Below are 19,118 nucleotides of genomic sequence, written 5' to 3'. Positions count from 1 at the left end.
CCGTTTTCACGATTGGATAGAAATGATGTCTATCTAAATCTCATTGACGTGATGAGCGGAACGCAGAGGGTTTCTTTCAAGCAAACCGTTAGAGGCGCTTCATTCAAGCCTCCATTTGATTAAAGAAATCCACATGAGAGGCAGCTTCTTTGATACATAATACCAACAAATAAGAAGTTTGATTAACAGACATGTCATACAATCCATGTTAATATTTTAATAACGTCAAACATGATTCCAATACAAAAGAAATAGAGTATTTGTTGTACGAATGGGGACAGTTCACCCCAAAATGAAAATTCTCTCATTATTTACTCAACCAACCTCATACCATCCCAGATGTGTCTGACTTTCTTTCTTCTGCTAAACACTAACAAAGATTTTTAGAAGAATATTTCAGCTCTGTAGATCCATTCCCACTGCTGATTTAATCCTTCAGAAGATTAAATCCAGTGTTTAGTGTAATCCAATAACTTAAAATAATTAGTTACTGCTTTTATTATTGTTGTTGCAAGTAGGCTATAATATGAAGCATTTCTCTGATTGTGTCATCCATTTACTGGCATTTCTTTATTTTAGGTAACTGCGTGTGTAATACTAATTTGTCTGTGGAAAATAAACAGAATCTGCAGTGATCGCTGGCTGGTGCTTGTAGTCCTCGAAGCCTCACTGCGCATGCGAGCGCCTATGCACCTGTTTAGAGATCCTGCGCGCTCCCGACTCCTTAGCGCGCCGCCGTGCAAAATATGGGGGCGCGCTCTTTATGGCAGGTCTCAGAAGAGGGGGAGCAGCAGCGCACGAGCGCGCAGTCGTTGTCAGGGACGGGGTACAGCTGGGAAAAACACATACGCACGCACACACACACACCCGTCTCTCTCTCGCACGCACATAAGGCAAAAACAAAAGGAGACAAGGCGCTACTAATGCTGGCACCGCGGAGCAAGAAAGCGTGAGCATGCAGCGCGGAGTAGGGGCTGCAGCAGACCTTTGTTTGTTTCCTGGAAACCCTGGAGCGCGAGGGAATAAAATGGAGTGGTAGGGACTCCGAGGCGCGAGAGGCGCGTCCACCTGCTGCTAGACAGTCCGGGCTCGTGAGAGAGGGGAAACATGGTGAGACCACTGCATTGAAGAGGATAAAAACAAAACATATGACAACATTCCACGCGGCTGACGATCAAACGGAGTCCGAAGAGCGGGCGGGACGTGCGGCCCGGGTGTAACGGGAGGTGCGTATGTGGGCTGTACGTGTTTGTGTGCGTGATGCGGTGAGTGGGCCAGTGTGACGCGCGCCAAACGCTGCAATGGGGAGAAATGGAGGAGCGAGTGTCAGCTGTCAAGATGCATCCATATTGCACAGGTGTGTGTGTGTGTGTGTGTGTGTGTGTGTAGAGAGAGAGAGAGAGAGAGAGAGAGAGAGAGAGAGAGTGAAGAGGCAGAGGGGAAGAATGGTTTGGTGTCCTGCAAAAGCTACGAGTAGCAGGCCATCGAAAGCATTGGTGCTCATGACGAATACGTGAGGCTAACCACACACCGTATCCACACTGACACACACAGCTCTCTCTCTCTCTCTCTCTCTCTCTCTCTCTCTCTCTCTCACACACACACGCGCGCAGACCATCCCCCAAGGCCACAGCTATATACGCACTCGTTCACATCCATAATAACACAAACAGTGTCACATGTTTATATTAGGCTATGTATGTTCCGTTTTACGCATTTAAATTTTCCCCGACTATTGCTTTTGGTCGGCTCAGCATCTGCGTCCTATGCGGCATTTGGCGATGGGAAATGCAGAAGTGTAGAGCTCGTATCATAGCGCACCAGGCCTTCAGTAATTAAGGGTGGACACAAACCTGTTACGCCTCTTTGAATAATGTAAATTATCTCTGTTATCCAAGATCTTTAAAGTCCGCTTGGTTCTGTAATGATACAATTTGATATCATCATGTTCAGAGAATGGTGTATCAGTCGCCAGGTTGACACCTGTCCTGGGATGCTGTAATGGAAGTTTCCTTGATACTATCAAACTGCACAAGACACTTAGTGCTATATCAGTATGGGGACAGATGCCCCGTTTTAACCACCAAAATCAATAACACAATCAATTAATGAAATAATCAATCAGAGTGCACGCATACGTCTGTTTGTTTTCCATATATGTCAGTTGCAGTCAGTGTTCAAAAATATTTTACGATGGATAAGGCAGAGTAGTAATGCCGTCAATATAAATGGGTGCAGGATGGATGGATGGATAGAAGGATAATATTTTGGTTGCTTGACTGACAGAATGACCAGGGACAGATTGCAGCAGCCAGCAGATGTATTGATCTCTGAAAAGATCAAGTAAATTCACACCAACATGGTTTCGCGCTCTCTCTCTCTCTCTCTCATGTAATGCCATTGTCTGTCTCTTGGGCTGAATAAATAATAATTTAGTTTTTAATAAAAGCAGTTTGCAGACGTGCCCACTGCCCTGTTCTCCATCTCTCTGTGTCTGTAACTCTGGCAGAATGAGCCCAGCATTGCTGTTCTCAGATCAGTCCTGGGGTTTCTCTCATACCGGTTCCGGTTTGAATATGAGAAGGACTTTATCCAAAGTCATTAGGCCTATATAGCATTTACAGAGCTGGAGAATGTTTATAGTGAATAAGGATGTGTTGTTGGAAATTGGTGTTATGGAATTATGAAATCCCTTTTCTTGCTTTAATCTGAGATTATCTAGATATGCAAATCGAGAGTTAACATTTTATATTTATGGAGGATTATGTTAATTCCTTTAAAACTGTATGCTTAAAAAAAACAGCTTACTGAAATAGGCTTAAGAATATGAAAGTTTAGTCAACTAAATGTAAGTAAATGTCATTTTTAATGGGAAAAAAACGGTATGTTGCCACGGGGTTACTGTGATCTCAGAAATTCAAAATGTTTGCTCAGTAGGATAAATATGATATATGAACAAACAGGGGCTCAAAAATAGGTTTTGTTGAAATGTGACTGACTTGTGATTGTCTCAGAAGCATCAGTAATAATTGGTTAAATTATAAACCAGTCAGTTATGTTTTGAATTGTATGCCATTGTTTATCAGAAAAAGTGTGTTTATGAAAATTGCTGTCATGGAGTTGCATTATGGTAGCTGTAAAATTTCCAGAAACTATTGCAAATTAAAAACCTAGTCCTTTGTAAATAAAACTTAATATTTAAAGGGGTTGGTGGCCTGGGTAGCTCAGCAAGTAAAGACGCTGACTACCATACCTTGAGTCGCAAGTTCGAATCAGGGCGTAATGAGTGACTCCAGTCAGGCTTCCTAAGGAACTTCCCCAATTGGCCCAGATGCTAGGGTGGGTAGAGTCATATTGGGTTAACATCCTCGTGGTTGTCACTCTCTGTGGGGCACATGGTGAGTTATGTGCAGATTAGGGCTGCACCTAACGATAATTTTTTTATTGATTAATCTTCTGACTAATTTGCTGATTATTCTAAATATTTTTTTATTATTATTACTTGATTTATATAACAATTAATTAACCCAAAATAAATATAAAAACTTTCAATATTTTATTTTAATTTTATTTTAATATCTTATCTTCTCTTAAACACACACAAATGTACAAGAAACAAAGTGTGCACTGCAGGGCATTATTCTGCAACAAAAATAGACCTATCTTAACTGGTAATCTCCGTTTTACAGTCCAACATAAAATCTCTCCAAAATAAAATGAAAGAACTTGTTCAATTCAAGTAAAAGGAAAGTGCAATCTACATTTTGCAATCCAGCAATTCTCAGTAATACACACACCCAACTTGGCACATACACACAATCTCCCTCCACCTCTCCTCTCTCTCCCTCCCACTGATCTTACAGTAAAATTGGTGCAATTCGAGCAACAGTTAACTTTTTCTAACAGGAATAAGTAAAACTATTGCAATCTGCATTAAATCTCTGTGGGGTAAGGAATAAAATTGAAATGATTTACAGACTGTAACAGTCACACAGTTTACGCCATTTTCTTACTCATACATGGCCGTTAAAGTAAGCCGAAAATATAAAACAGCCTAATAACAAAATTAGATGACGCATGGTGTAAAGTTACGTTAGCAGCGGTACAGAAATAACTTTTAATATGGGGGCAATGAGAAAACATTTAGAAAATCAATTTTAAGCGACTACTATTAACAGAAACACGTGTTGTAATACTAATATGTCACGCTTGGGTGTGAACAAAAATAAACCGGACTTATGGTGCTGCCTTGATGACGTCTTGACAAAGCGTTCAGGGATGATTTCGCTTCAAGTGTTTGTTCATGGCGGTTGTACTGCTCAGCCATTTCCAATTTGCATAGCTTACACAGCACCACATTGTTGGGTCTCTTGCTAAAATACTCCCACGCTTTAGATGACCATGGGGGAGTTTTTTTTTGTAGCTGCTGCTTGTTCTTTGGTGGAATCCATATTTACATCATTGCCGACGCATGTTATGCAAATTATCATATTTCTGTAATTGATGACATCGATTACGTCGATGAATCATCCCTGCCCTAGTGCAGATGCCGCGGAGAATAGCGTGCAGCCTCCACACGTGTTAGGTCTCCGCGGTAATGCGCTTAACAAGCCAAGTGATAAAATGCGTGAATTGACGATCTCAGAGGCAACTTCGATTCGTCCCCGTCACCCGCATTGAGGCGAGGACCTAGAGCACATTTGAACTTAGGTATGCCAAATTGAGGAGAAAAAACAAAACATTATTCAAAGGGGTAAATACTCATATATATATATATATACACATACATACACGAGAGACGTTCCATGAGCACTGATGGTCTGACACCATTAGCCCTCTGGCGCTTCACTGTGTGTATCACTCCGCTTGTGTTCGTACCGTTCTAAACTATAGTGTAAGAGCATATGGGTTAAGTGCATATGGGTTAAGATCTACTGTTTGTCTTATGTTTTTTTTACATGTTAGCCAGTAGGTGGTGGAAAAAGATAATTTCTGTGTATAATATGAGCCAGTTAGGTGACGCGAAGTGAATCCGCATCATCCAGTGTCTATAAAATTTGTGATCTCTTGTCTAAACTACACTACTAAAGCTAGGAAATAGCTTTAAACTGCTTTAAACTAACAAATTCAGAATTACGGCTCATCACAGCTGAGAGACACAAGAGTAATTACACAATGGGTGCTGTTTAAAATGGCAGAAGACATTGCGGTTTCTATAGTGATCAACTATAACAACCGGCTACCGTGAAATAGGGAGAAATACCCCCACTTGGATGCTATTTTTCCACTGAGAAAGCTGAAAGCATATCTGCTTGGAAGTGGCAACAGGTGATTGCACAACTCCGTCCGTCCGTCCGTCCGTCCGTCTCTCTCTCTCTCTCTCTCTCACTCTCTCTCTCACACACACGCACACACAAACACACACATCCATCCTTGTTTATCCAATAACTTGTTAGAAACAGCACAAGCCGTGATACTATTTCTGAAGTGACATTTTTGAATTAATAACAGGGGCCTGGATGCATCATCTGGTTTGAACCAGCAACGGCAGATTGTGATCCTTCGTGTAAGAAAGTAGTTCCATGCACTTATGACCATACTCCGTTTTTCCTAGTTTTTAAAAATGTACTTGTTCATTGAACTTGTATATATTATAGCAAAATCACACTTGCTATCGTGCTATATGGCCTGTCTCTAGCTCTCTGTCTGAAACGCTTGGTTTTGGCCCCAGCATCACCTAAAAACTTCACACTGTTATGATTGGCTAACATCGTGCAACCCTTCGAATACATCCATATTTGAATCTCAATCGGAACAGAATCAACAAGCTCCACAACAATAAAAAACGAAATTGCAGTGTTTACCCACAATGCACATCCAAAACATTGCATTCTTATGTATCAATCTGTTCACTCAAGCACATCAGCAACATAAACTATAAATATTAAACACTCATGAGGTATGAAACATGAATGGAATTGGTTACTTATGATTTTGCAATTGGGTCCAATAGTGTTTTTAACTGCCCCATCTTTCAATAACAGATATTTTGCATAGCTTGAATCATATTGTGCCTGGTTTACAAGCAATCTACACTGATATAAGCGTAAAACATATAAATTCACGCTGAAATGAACCAAACACACATACAATCAATGCTGAAATCGGTTGATTACACAGTAGGCCTACAATCCAGGCATGAGGCCACATAAGGGCCATAGTGGCACTAGTCCACCAAATCAAAAATGCAGGAATATAAGAACAGTTTGCAAATAAAAAGAAAATGCATTTTATAGCACACAAAATAGCTCACATGCAAGATAATAATCATATTCATGTTATAAATATAGTTATATATAATATTTTTTTCAAATAATTAGGTTTATATGATTATGGTGAACTGAAATGGGTTGTGGTGCAATTCTTACCGAGTCGCTCATTTTCTCTGCACTGTGCAGCTCTCTACAGTCATGCCTGGAAACAGATCCGCTTACTGCGTTTAGCACCAAGATAATGTATCCACGCTTTGTCTCACTTAATTTATTATTATTTAAGTGGGGGCTGCCATGTTTCTGTAGATGACATGGCAGGGTGGGTAAGTTTGATCATCATCTACCTGCAAACTCTTCTCTGAGTTACAAATGACCAGAAACGCTGTTAGACACAAATACACGTGTTTGAAAAAGCAAACTTGATCATATTTTGAAAAACAGACAAAAGAGAAGCCGTCGATGCACGTCTCTGGTTTATTAGCACGCATGCGCGCAGCACAAGCATGTCTCCTGGAACACGCGCATATGACGAGTTCTCACTATTTCTTCAATGGTCGAAATCTAGGAACAATTTGCAGAAATAGTGTTGTCATCTCAGAATGCAAGAACATTGGGACGACAGGTGAATTGTCAAATGTGTCATAATTCAGTAGCTACAACCTCAAAAATGGTCCTTGAACAAGAAGTTTCTCTTCTGTGCTTGTCTACTCTTTAGCCTCCATTTGATTGTAATATTTCCCAACTCTATGTTAAATAGAACATCTGAGTCACTCGCGTTTTTCACCAGACCTCATATTTTACTACTAATTAAAATAAATATTTTGAGACATCGCAGCAGCTCCACGAAGCCCAGAACGTAAGCCAAAGGAGAGTTGTCTGATTTTAAAGATTCGATCTTTGGCGAAATCCAACGCTATAACATTGCAACTTAAGCCTTTACGATCATCTTAACTGACGTCGTTCGCTATTTTACGACGGAGTAATACCTCCCAAACAGCACATACATAGATCGCTTGTTATAAAGTTGTACTTGCTTCGTTGCGGGAGCAATCTGGTCTAAAGGTGCTGATCACTTGGTGCTCCAAATATGTCCAGGTGTTTGTCTTCTCAAAATGAAAATAATGTGGAAATAATAATAAACATGTTAGTTGTTTGTAACCTTGTCAAGGCGCCGAAATGTTTAAAATTACAGAATTCGACAGGACTGTGCGGAGTGCTTGTATACATGCTCATTGACAACCTGAATAATGAAAAACTAATATTCTAATAAAGAGCGTTTTCATACACTTAATTATTTTATATTTATTTAATAAAAACAACACACAAAAAACAGCAAACCCTACTTTCCGCAGCACTGCCCTCATCCACACCAGCACCGTCCACCCACCCATCCTTGTGTTACTCACTCACTGTTTAGGGATGCTAGTCTCTCCCTTAATGTACCTGCTCTGAATGGTGGGGATGCTTGTCTTTCCCTCAGTTTCTGATAGAGGGTGATATCATAGGAAGAGTCTTATTATTTTCTTGCTGACTTCAGGCCTAAAAATTAGCTAATTGCAAGCTTTAGTAATTCCAGCAGGTTGCAATATAATTGCCTTATAAGTAGGGGTGGCTATCGTTAGGATTTTATCAATACTATAACTCCTATCGATACTCCATATCGTTTTTTTTTTTTGTTTGTTTTTTTAATTATTAAATAATTCATAAAAATTCATAATTTTTTTAAAGAATGTTGTTTCTAGAGTAGCAAAAGTCATGTTTACAACAGCAAAGTCACTATATAAACTCAATATCTCACTGGAAACAAATGTAAAATGTCAATAAAATAATTGTATCCAATGACTGTGAAGCAGGGAAGGCTGTGTTTGATGTCAATCCAACTGCGCACATGTGGGTGAAGTGAAGGTGGACCTGTCATCGTCTTTGCTGCCTACATAGCGCCGGGGACAATTGCGATGTTTATTTTTTAATTTAGATATACGTCATATCATTTTTTTTACTTCTCAGCATTGGTAACGTGTCCCACATTTGGTTTGTTGGGATCTGGTCACCCCTAGTGTGTGTGTGTGGAGCGCAGCTCCGAAACAGCGCGGAAATGCTGCAGCAGCGTGATTAAAAAAATACACCAAATCGTTAAAAAGAACCGTAATGTCGGAGCTTATCAATACTTCGGCCTTTAATAATTTAGCACCGTTTAATAACGGGTTTCGGTACCCATACCTACTTATAAGCGCATTTATATCTGCTAACGTTATTTAAAGGTTAAGCTAGTTAGTTAGCTGCAGTTTTATTTTCTAGTCTACACTAGCTCCTCGCTTTTGCCACGTTCACTGTAATACCTAGTGCTTCATGCTTGGCAAGAAATTTGCCCATCGCCTCTCTGCTTCTTTCATTCACTTTTGCTCTCTTTTTGCTCGCATTTCTTTTTTGTGCCCTTGATTTTAGCCTTTGATGAGGCATTTTGACTATCTAGTCAGTCCCAGCTTTGCACAATGCACATCTGATTGGCCAGGTGTTTCGACCGAACCATTTTCACAACAGCGGGGGGTGGTGTATCAGAATCAGATGACAAGTTGAAATATGTTTTAATTATAAAAATGTTTGTATTTATCATGTAAATACATATACATTCCATTTTCGGTGATATAAGCCAGTAAGTAAATTGTTGCACTTGATTCCATTAAGGGTCAACTATAAACCTTGGGCCCAGGGTCATCTGTACCCTTTGACCGACAGACGAAATCTGTAACGTGCATGTACCCGATGAGCATCACATCATACATAATAAGGGGATCTCACATTGCCTGTGCTGTTTCTTTAGCTGGAAACTGAACAGATGGACAAAGAACAGTATTAAAATGACGGGCATCATTGCTAAACTACTCATAGACCTTTCTAAACAGAATGAAGGGAATCTCTCATTGCACACTCACGCTAACCTCCTTTGATAAACATATTTATTTATTTAGGCCTATTTAGCTATATTAGTTTTAAACTGCAGGGTCACTTTACTCACGTATGTCTAAAGAAATCTGTTTAATGAGAAAATCTTTCTAATGCTATCATAGTTATGATTAACAAATAAGGCCAATAAAACGTTATACATTATATATTAGGCCCTATGTGTTATGTCAATTTATATTTAGACCTAATTTAGACATACCACGTTGCATGCACAGACTGCGGAGACTGCCAGCTGATTTCAATGCAATTTTTTTCCCACACTTTTTTTTTATCCTCTAAAACACACAATTCACAATGAAATTAGGCACAGAAGAGTGGTCCACCCTGTTTCACTCCAAGGTCCACTCATTTGGAGATTTCTGATCTCGTGTGATGAACAAACACATTCCAATGCATGGTGAGACATGACACACACAAATATCATCCTGCACTGATGTGATAAGGAACTTTGTTAAATGTCAGTCACAATGTCCTGATGTTGGAATGCTTCAATGGGGGCCAAAGCGAAGACATTGGTCTTTACAGGCATGACAGTGGCATAGCCATGGGTGTGCAAATGCCAATCAAAACGTTTATTTTATTTATTTATCGACTCTTACTAGTAGGGGTGCATTGATGTGAAGATAAATATTCAATAAATCAATAATTGAATTTAATAATTTATTATTATGTATATTATAATACCCAATGTTATAGAATTTTTTTTGAGCCGGTGATTTTACAACAGGTATCATTTTTGTATTCCATGTTATATAGGCCTGTACTCTCCAAAAAGTGCTAATTATCCCTCAATTTACAATTGTGTCTCCAGCATGTTTTGTGAAATAATTCTGAAATGTTCCAAAATAATAAAATTGAATCATGACTAAAGTTCAGAATTCATAATTATAATTGAAGCCTAATATTTGGATAAAATAACAGGCCAAGCAAATCCATTAGTAAAAGTGGCATTAATTTAAGTAATTATAAAGTTTAGCACATAGCTAAAAATTAATTTAGAGCTTGTACAATTTTAGAGCCTCCAATTGTACATGTCACTTTATAGTGCTTCAGTTTTTGCTCTCCTTGTTTTCACTGGCACACCCAGACCCTCGTGTCTGGCTATGCCACTGTGGCGCGACATCTCACATATTCTATCGTCTGTTTACTCTGGACGAGATGTGGTTCTCCCAGCCAGAGGCAGCAATGGAATGGAGACTTAACTTTCCACTGAGTGCCAGGGGGCGAGCCAAGGGTGTGATGATGTAAAAGTAGGCATTGATGTTTCACTGTAGAGGCAGTCAAGTGCTGATGTTTTCATCCCTGTGACGTCAAAAAGAATGGAAAATTCAAATGAACCATTTTTGCAGCATGGTTTAAATAAATGCCCTTTGTGTATTAAGGAGGAAATTTTGAGTTCTGAAACTTACAGTATGTTTTTTTTTTTTTACTACAATGAACTACATGTAAAAAGATCAGAGAAAAAGTTATTCTCGTCATGTCCCCTTTAATGGGAAATACAAAATATTACTTAAAAATTCCAAATTTTAAGTGTATCTTATTAAGAATTCATGTTGAGCCCTGAAATAATTTTTTTTATTTAATAAAATCCATCACAGTTTCAAATGGAGTGCCTGTTCAAGCCATGTTTATATTTCCTCTTTTGGTTTTTAAAAGTTTAAATCTAGATTAAGTGTATATAGAAAAACACTTTGTGTATTTCAAAATCCTGGCTTTTACTTACATATGTGGCACACTACTTTGACACATGCACACACAGCCTGGGGCGAGAGAGAGCACTCTTTCTTTTCTCTTTCACTTATGTTATGAAGCTCTTTCATTTCTTTCACATCCTCATGAGTTGCACTTCACACTGAAGGGCAATCAGAGGACAGAATGATGTAAAACAATACAACTCACTGTAATACTGGACAGATAGAGAGAGAAAGAGGGACAAAAATCAAGGAAGTTCTAGAGAGAGAAAGCTGAAGTTACAAAAGATCTTAAAATCAAATACAGTACTTTCATAGGGCCTAGGTAGCTTGGCAAGTATTGACGCTATCTACCACCCCTGGAGTGGCGAGTTTGAATCCAGGGTGTGCTGAGTGACTCCAGCCAGGTCTCCTAAGCAACCAAATTGGTCCGGTTGCTAGGGAGGGTAGAGTCACATGGGGTAACCTCCTTGTGATCGCAATTAGTGGTTCTCGTATTCAATGGGTCACGTGGTAAGTTGTGTGTGGATCGCAAAATGTAGCGTGAGCTTCCACATGCTGGGAGTCTCCACGGTATCGTGCACATTGAGCCACGTGATAAGATCCGCGGATTGACGGTCTCAGAAGCGGAGGCAACTGAGACTTGTCCTCCGCCACCCGGATTAAGGTGAGTAACTGTGCCACCATGAGGACCTACTAAGTAGTGGGAACTGGGCATTCCAAATTGGGGAGAAAAGGGGATTAAGAAAAATACAGTACTTTCATAGCATGATGAATGGATACATTTTTTGGGAACTATGAAAATTTAAACTGAATTTGAAAGTCAAGCATCTAAATATACTGAAATATTAATGTTAGGTTGATCTATTGCTTGATAATTTTCTTGCAAAGTTTGATTGTAGTTGTCAGTGCTGACTACATTTTAAAGGTTGCTTGGCTTCCTCTATTATCTCTTACTGTGTGTGTGTGTGTGTGTGTGTGTGTGTGTGTTTCAACAGATTGGACAGTGGTGATTATGTTAGAGAGAGAGATATTCAGTTCAGATTGATGGATGTTCTACAGGAGTCCCGATTCTCAGGGGCAGATCACAGCCCCTGCCCAAGAGATACTAGTGAAAATGGTACAGACTTCACCCTCACCACACACAAAATGCAGGATTTTAACTAATTATTTTCATGCAGATCATGTACTCATGTTATTGTGAATCTGAACCTTTTTTGTTTTTAATCATATTGCTTTCAGTTTAATGCATGTGAAATACATATACTACTATACTGTATATCTTTATATATTTACAGATGTTTGTCAGGAAAAGCTTGCTTTTCAGTTTAAATATCTTTGTCTTTGCCTCTTTCTTTTAGAGCCACATGACACTTTGGCAGATGTGTCACATGATCTAAGGCGCTGTGATGACATTGAGCCTGCTGTGCTATCCTTGCCCTCATTTTGTGACCAGAATCAGACCACTGAAGGACCTCTTAGCCCAGCTGATCTGCATGATGGGTCTATCTCCAACACCACCTCACTGTCCTCTCTCTCTTCATTCTCTTCACTTTCATCCCTCTCATCTCTTTCTTCTGTGCCCTGTTCCAAACCTGTGACGCCCTGGTCTGTGCCGCAGACCTGTGACAGGTCATTGCTCTCTAACATGGACTCCAGGGGTGGAGAATGCCTTAGCTGTCTGATCCCCAAAAACCAGACAGAATCAGAATCATGTGATTCTGTGCTAAACTTTGCCAGCATCAACTTGCAATGCATTGGCCCCACCCCCATCACAGGTAGCTATGGTGACCAAGTTCTATCTGATCAGCTGCTCAGTGGCCCTGCCCAGCCAGATGGAACCAATGAGGGGGCTGAGGAGGGGAGGTCAATGCAGGAGAGCGAATCAGATGACGATCCTGCATCCAGGAGCATATACGAAGGTCTTGGTGAGGAGGCACAGGACTGGAGCTGTCTAGAGACTCTCATCAGTGAAAGCCGTATGGAGCTGTTGGATTTATGCTCCCGCAGTGAACTTGCAGTCAATCTGTTCTGTGAGGAGGACGTGGAGAATTACATGTTTCAAGAGGAGGAAACAGCACTCAGTGGGGATGTCTGCTCACTCAAAATACGCTATGAGTCCTATCAGGATGGAGTACATGAGAGGAGTGATTCTGCCCTACAAAATGAATCTCAGCTAGGTTTCTTTCCAAGCTTACCTTGCAGTAGAAAAGAGGGGGCAAAAGAGAAACCAGACCAACCAGTTGAGATTAAAGCGGATGACCATGTGATCCCCAATATTAGCCAAGACAGTAACTTTCTGTTTGACCTCTGTAACTCTCCGGAAGATTCCGGTGAATTCAGTGATGACAGCTCTTGCACGGGCTCCCCGGACCATGGCCTCTCCCTCCGCCATGGCCGCCTGTCTCGAGAAAATTCTAGCTCCTCCAGCCAGTTAAGCTATCGCCTTCGAGCCAAGAGGAAGGTGGCCTACAGAGAAGACTACCTGTATGATGTGGATTCTATAGAAAGTGAAAGAAATGCAGAGAAATGTGAAAAACAGCCTGCTGGGCTCAAGAAAGAGCGTGATGACGACTGGAGCCCAAAGAAGAGGCGGCGGTCCAATCGGAAAGAGCCTCCTGTAATTATAAAATACATCATCATTAATCGTTTTAAAGGCCAGAGGCACATGAGAGTGAGGCTGGGGCAGGTTGATCCATCACCTGCTGTGGTCAGTCTGAGTCCAAATGCCCTGCTGCACTATGAGAAACTTGCACCACTAAAAGCCTACTGGCAAAAAAGGGAACAGGAACAGCAGGAGAAGAATAGATTGACAGCTACAGAAAGAACCAAACGTCTCAATGGCTGCAAAAGACCGCCAAGGACTATGCCCAAACGTAAGCACAGGATGGCCAGACTCAGAATCCAGCAGATCCATGCAGTAGAGAATTCCGTCACCAGCCAAACTATAGTGGTCCCTGCCAACAATCAGCTACAAGGGACTGAATCACTATACAGCACAGAGAAACCAAAAGAGGAGATTACCTCCATTACATACAATGTCAGGGCTAAAAGCAGAACACAGGAGAGAGAGGAAAGGAGAAAGGCAGGTAAAACAGGGAAGATAAAGAAATTCAAAAGTGAAGCAAGGCTTAGGTTGAAAAAGCTAATAGAGGCTGAGACACAGGAAGTCCCTGAAGCCTCTGATATTGAGATGTGTAGCCCATGTTTACCAGAAAACCTTAGTAACTCCCTAGAAGGTAATGCTGTCACAAATGAGACCTCCAGTAATGACTCTGAAAAATGCACTTTGACCCCAACTGCTCCGGGGACTGATGGCAATACAGAAGTCCTCCCAGGGGGATACCTGCAGACTCTTCTGGAAGCCTCCGAGTCATCCAGCAGTGCTAACATCACCTGTTTCCATCCAGGGCAGCAGAATGCCACACTGCAGCCTATCCAGAGCTGCGTTCTCTCTCCCCCCTCTGAATCTGAGTTCCCCCACTCTCCTCCATCTATAAACCATGGGCCACACCACACACACTATGCTGAGCCCAACCTCAATGAACCAAACCAGCCCATTTCGTGGCCATCACAACCGCCTGTTGAACTGCTGCCCTTCTCCCCAGATGTCCCAACCCAGTCACCTGTTATGCCATCAGGCTTTCCCACACCATTGCATGTGTTAGCAGGGGATGGCACAACTGTGACAGGGTATGGACAAGTGTCTCTATCGGGCTGCAGGGTTTCATATGAAGATTCTAAACCTGATGCCGATTACGGTTTGAGTCCACCTGGGTCTCGGAGCAATAACAGTTTAGGACGGCTGGTTAGCTTTAACTCCCTGGGGTCACTATCTGCCACCTCTAGCAACTACAGCTCACTCAGCCTAAGAGAGGGAGAAAGGGAGCGGGAGGAGGAGATTGGTGAGATCAACGATGGCTTCCTATCACATTGCAGCCCACGGCTCATCCTCCAGCAAAGTCTTGAAGAGGTTGCTCCACTTCGAGAGTCCACTGACCTCTTGGATATTTCCAACTTTACCCCCGATAAATTCCGGCATTCATCATTATCTGAGATGTCCCCACCAGACACACCCAACTCTTCCCCACAGCTGCTGGGAAATTGTGGGAAAGCCGGAGAATTCTCAGAGGCAGGAGAATCAAATGCACAGTGGAGCTGTGGAGTTGTCCCGCAGCTTGATCAAGATGGAACAGGAAATGCACGTCTCCTTCAAATACACCCTTTCAAAACAGATGAGGAAGAAGTGAGGCTTGGGGATCACAAAGTTTCAATGAAAAAGAGTGGGAAAAATGGACAAGGAACAAAAAAGGCCAAAACCGCTAAAACAGTGAAAGGAGAGAAAGTGAAGCTACCATGTCAGGGCTCTCGTTCTGTGCGGAAGATCAAAGCTTTGCTGGAGGGAAAAGTAGCCAAAAGTCGGGGAGGGTCAGGGAGTGGTGCTTCATCCCCCACCCTGTCACTTGGCTTGATGGGACCTCAGGGGGAGTGGCATAACACTGGGGGACTGTCCAACGATGACCAACGAGAATTCCAGGAACCATCAAACATCCTGTCCAATATAGTGTCTGGAATGGCTGAAGTACAGCGCTTCATGAGGGCCTCTGCAGAACCTCTTTGGGGGCCTTGCCTGTCACCAGGTCAACATGCCCTCCAGAGCCAGACACTTAAGATTCTGGGTAGTGCCGCTGACCTTAAAAAACGGGGTGGAGCCTCAGGCGGAGGAAGAGGGAAAAAAGGAGCTGGACGTGGTGGAAAAACACTGCCTAAACTTCTCCCACCAGGCTTCTTTTCTCCTCTTGGACTGGACTGCCTTCCACTTTCACACCGTCCAGCACACAAAAAAATGTACCGTCACAAAAGCAGCGCTAAGTTTGCCCGTGAGGAACTGTTAGCAGGAAAAAGGGACATAAAAGGAGTAGCATTGACTGCTTTGGTAGAGAAACGGAGGTAATATTTTCTCTGTGCAATGTACCCCTTCTCTTTTTCCGTTCCCTTCCCTCGCTCCCCGCCAAAACCTCCTAAAAACCTTTCCACATTTCTGAGCTGCATGGCACTGACTTTACCCACAATTCTTTGCCTGCCCACTGGAAGGCAGGCACATCCTGCATGTCAGCCCTTCTAAACTACCTACTAGACTGACTGAGGTCGCACTGTCATGGCTGCACCCTACTCACCATTGCTGCTTAGTTGCATTTTTATCTGACAAATATTCAGTTTTTTTTTTATTTATGTTTATAATTTTTTTTCAAGAAGAAAAATGCCTTGAAAATCTTTGGATTCTCCCATAATTATGGTGTTTATCTAAATATCTATTTCTTTTTCTTTTTGTTTTCCGTTACAGCTATAACACTGTATGTGTTAAATCAGTGTCACAGCACCATCGTTTAAACCGTGCCCAGCGTCCTGCTCTGTCTCTCACCAAATGGTTGCCTTCTGTTCAGGGGTCAAAAGTCATGTGTATTATTCTGTGCTAAGAATTGCTTTCCCCTTGTAACTGTGCCAACCCCTCAGAACATTGGGCTTTGACATTCTAAAAGAAAGAGGAATTCTTGAACAGGATGCTCTTGTTTTCTGAGGTTCCAAAATGTACCAGTGTCAAATGAGATTTTATCATTATTGTTATTTGTTTAAAAGTTGTGAAAGGGAAGGTTTATTCATCTGATCTCCAGTGAATCTCCTCCTGCCAGTATCAAAATGCTGTTGTACACAAACATATGCACTATTTACAAAATAAGATTATATAAAACATGTTTAAATTAACGTGCCAAACTATGAACAATTAATTGTACAGACATTTTTATCTACATAAGTATTTGCGGTTTTATAATGTGGCAGTGATTGAAAAGCGTATGTGTGCTTGGGGGAAGGGGGCAAGTTAAGATTAGAGGCATGAAGTGAGAGATTCATGAACATAATTGCAGGGAGGGAGTTTAAGAACCATAATGGCAAAGAAAAAAAAATGGTAGCTTTTCATTCTGATTAATTTCTGGATGGTTAAAGATCATTGTAGGTGTAACACAAAGACAACAAAAAGGAATCAATCCTGCAGATTACAATACATTACATAAAGCATTTTAACTTGTTTGCGTCCCAAGCTTCTAATTTAGCTCAGTAGCTCTCCTATGTTCTTCAAATGAATTTTATGCCATTAAAACCAGTTTAAGACAGGACCAAATATTTTTTGAAAGTTTTTCTAATTTGTTGCTAGTGATGTGCATGCATTTAAAAACATGATATGAAAATGTGTTGTGAATGCTGATCCCCGTATTATTACTTTCTCTGACTCGCCTGTTTTTTCTTTCCTGATTTTAAAACCATAATTTTCCAATTGCCGTTGAAATGTTATTTGTTGTGTGTGTGTATATATATATATATATATATATATAAAAAGAAAAGATGCCACTGTGGTTAACCCCTGTTCTGTTTATTTAATTTCTGCAGGATCTTTTTTTTCTTTTTTTTTTTTTTTTATACAACTTCCTGAATCCGCTCTTTTGAGAATATCTCAGAAGGAAGGAGGTTTCTTTTGCTCTTGCACTGACTTGGAATGTGAAACACTTCTGAGTTGGTGAACAGTACATGCAATTGATGACAGCGTTTAAGTTTAAGAAATTTTACACCTTTTTCTAGTTTAGCAGGTATTTGTACAACACTCTACACATTTGGTTCTATTATTAGAACAACTTTTCTATGAAAAGACATTCCACAGCTGGTGGTGTGATTCACAAGTGACAAGCTCTAAAAACCTCTCGATTTTTGGGGAACGAATTAGAGCTTTCCCAGCCTCATCAAGCAAAAGACCAGGAAAAATTATTCAGAAAATATTTTAAGTTTATGTTGTCTAAGAGATTTTTTTGTCCCTGCTGAGCGAATGGAGATGTAACACAGTTGGTTCAGGTCCGTTGACTCTGGAAACCCAACTGCATTACCATCTCTCATTCCCACAGCTGCCCATCTCACCAAACAAACTCAAGCCACTCTCAGTGCTGCCCCCTGCCGTTCTGTTTTAATATAGCACTGCTGTTGCTAAACCTGCAGGACATCTGTGATGTCAGTGCAGGGAGATCCTGTTCAAATTTGTAGAACAGAGTTGAAATTATTATAGCACAAGTACCCTGCACTAACTGAAGGTGTTCATATTTTTTAAAAGTTCTAAAAAATTGTTATTCCCCTATAAGTGCATCATGTGAATTTTGAACAAGCATATCAAAAACTTAATTGTGCCCTATTTATGAATGTATTGTAATGTCATGTTGGAAGTATTTTATTTTATTTTTTTTTTTTTTTTTTACTACATTACTTGTAACTACTTTTGCCTTTTGCTCATCATCAAGGTAAAAAGAAACTGTTTGTACTGCCTGCTCAGTCTTAGCCAGGTGGATTATCAATGATCTGTTGATGTAGGAAAAAAATGACCTGTATATTTTTCATTGTGCCAATTTGTAACATATTTTCTAAGTGTATATTTTTCTTAGAAAGTGATGTGAGGTCGTTCTTACTGTAGCTTCTGTTTTTTCCCTTTTTAGCAAGTGAAAAGGTTGCTAATTGCCATGATCTTTTTTTTCTTCTCTTATTTGTTTTTGTTTGTTTGTTTTAAAACCAAAAATTTAAAATACTAAAATAAAAATAATAAAAATAAAAAAACTATTGTAAAGGAGAGAAAAGGAGAGCAAGCTGTGACTCTATATTGAGAGTTTTTGTAATTGGACCAATCTTGATGTAAGAGTGTTGTGCTCTAGTAAAATATATATTAATTTAAAGATAAAAAGAAACCATGAAAACAGACAGTGGAACAATTACACTAATTTGTGATCTCATTGCTGTTTTATAGATTTTCATGTAAATTATTCTAGTATTTTGTTTTGTTGTATCTGTCACAAAAGTTTAAATATTTGTGATCAAGCCTGTATGGTGACAAATGTAATATTGGTAACTTGCTGAGTTTTGTAATCATGTTTATCGAATAAATATTAATTAAAAGAGCTTTTGATCACTTTTGTCAGTACTGTCTCATTTTTGTTTTGCAAGAAAAATTAGAAATACTGATTTAATCAGACCAACGTGATTCCGTTTGCTTAAATGAGCCACACCATGAAAAGAGGTTTTGTCATTGTTCTTGGTAAAGGTAGCTGGTTTATGCTCATCTGGCTCCAGATGTTCAACCTCAAGGGGCGGTTTTGGCGAAGTT

At 40.4% G+C, this 19,118-nt stretch overlaps 1 protein-coding gene across 2 annotated transcripts; it reads left to right on the top strand.

Annotated features, from left to right (window-relative positions):
• Positions 1-795: 795 nt before the first annotated feature.
• nexmifa (neurite extension and migration factor a) lies at positions 796-18,908 on the top strand. Of its 2 annotated transcripts, none has more exons than XM_052095617.1 (4): positions 796-1,226; positions 11,926-12,047; positions 12,289-15,877; positions 16,272-18,908. In XM_052095617.1, the coding sequence occupies exons 2-4, from the start codon at positions 11,975-11,977 to the stop codon at positions 16,402-16,404; spliced, it is 3,795 nt and encodes a 1,264-aa protein (XP_051951577.1). In that variant the 5' UTR covers positions 796-1,226; positions 11,926-11,974; the 3' UTR covers positions 16,405-18,908. The 2 variants fall into 2 exon arrangements, with proteins under 2 accessions (XP_051951577.1, XP_051951569.1); XM_052095609.1 differs by lacking the exon at positions 796-1,226 and adding an exon at positions 1,230-1,357.
• Positions 18,909-19,118: the final 210 nt, after the last annotated feature.

This window comes from Xyrauchen texanus, chromosome 3 (assembly GCF_025860055.1).
Source record: "Xyrauchen texanus isolate HMW12.3.18 chromosome 3, RBS_HiC_50CHRs, whole genome shotgun sequence".
NCBI lineage: Eukaryota > Metazoa > Chordata > Actinopteri > Cypriniformes > Catostomidae > Xyrauchen > Xyrauchen texanus.
Note: the sequence above shows the minus strand (reverse complement) of the source record. Positions and strands in the feature narration are given on the sequence as shown.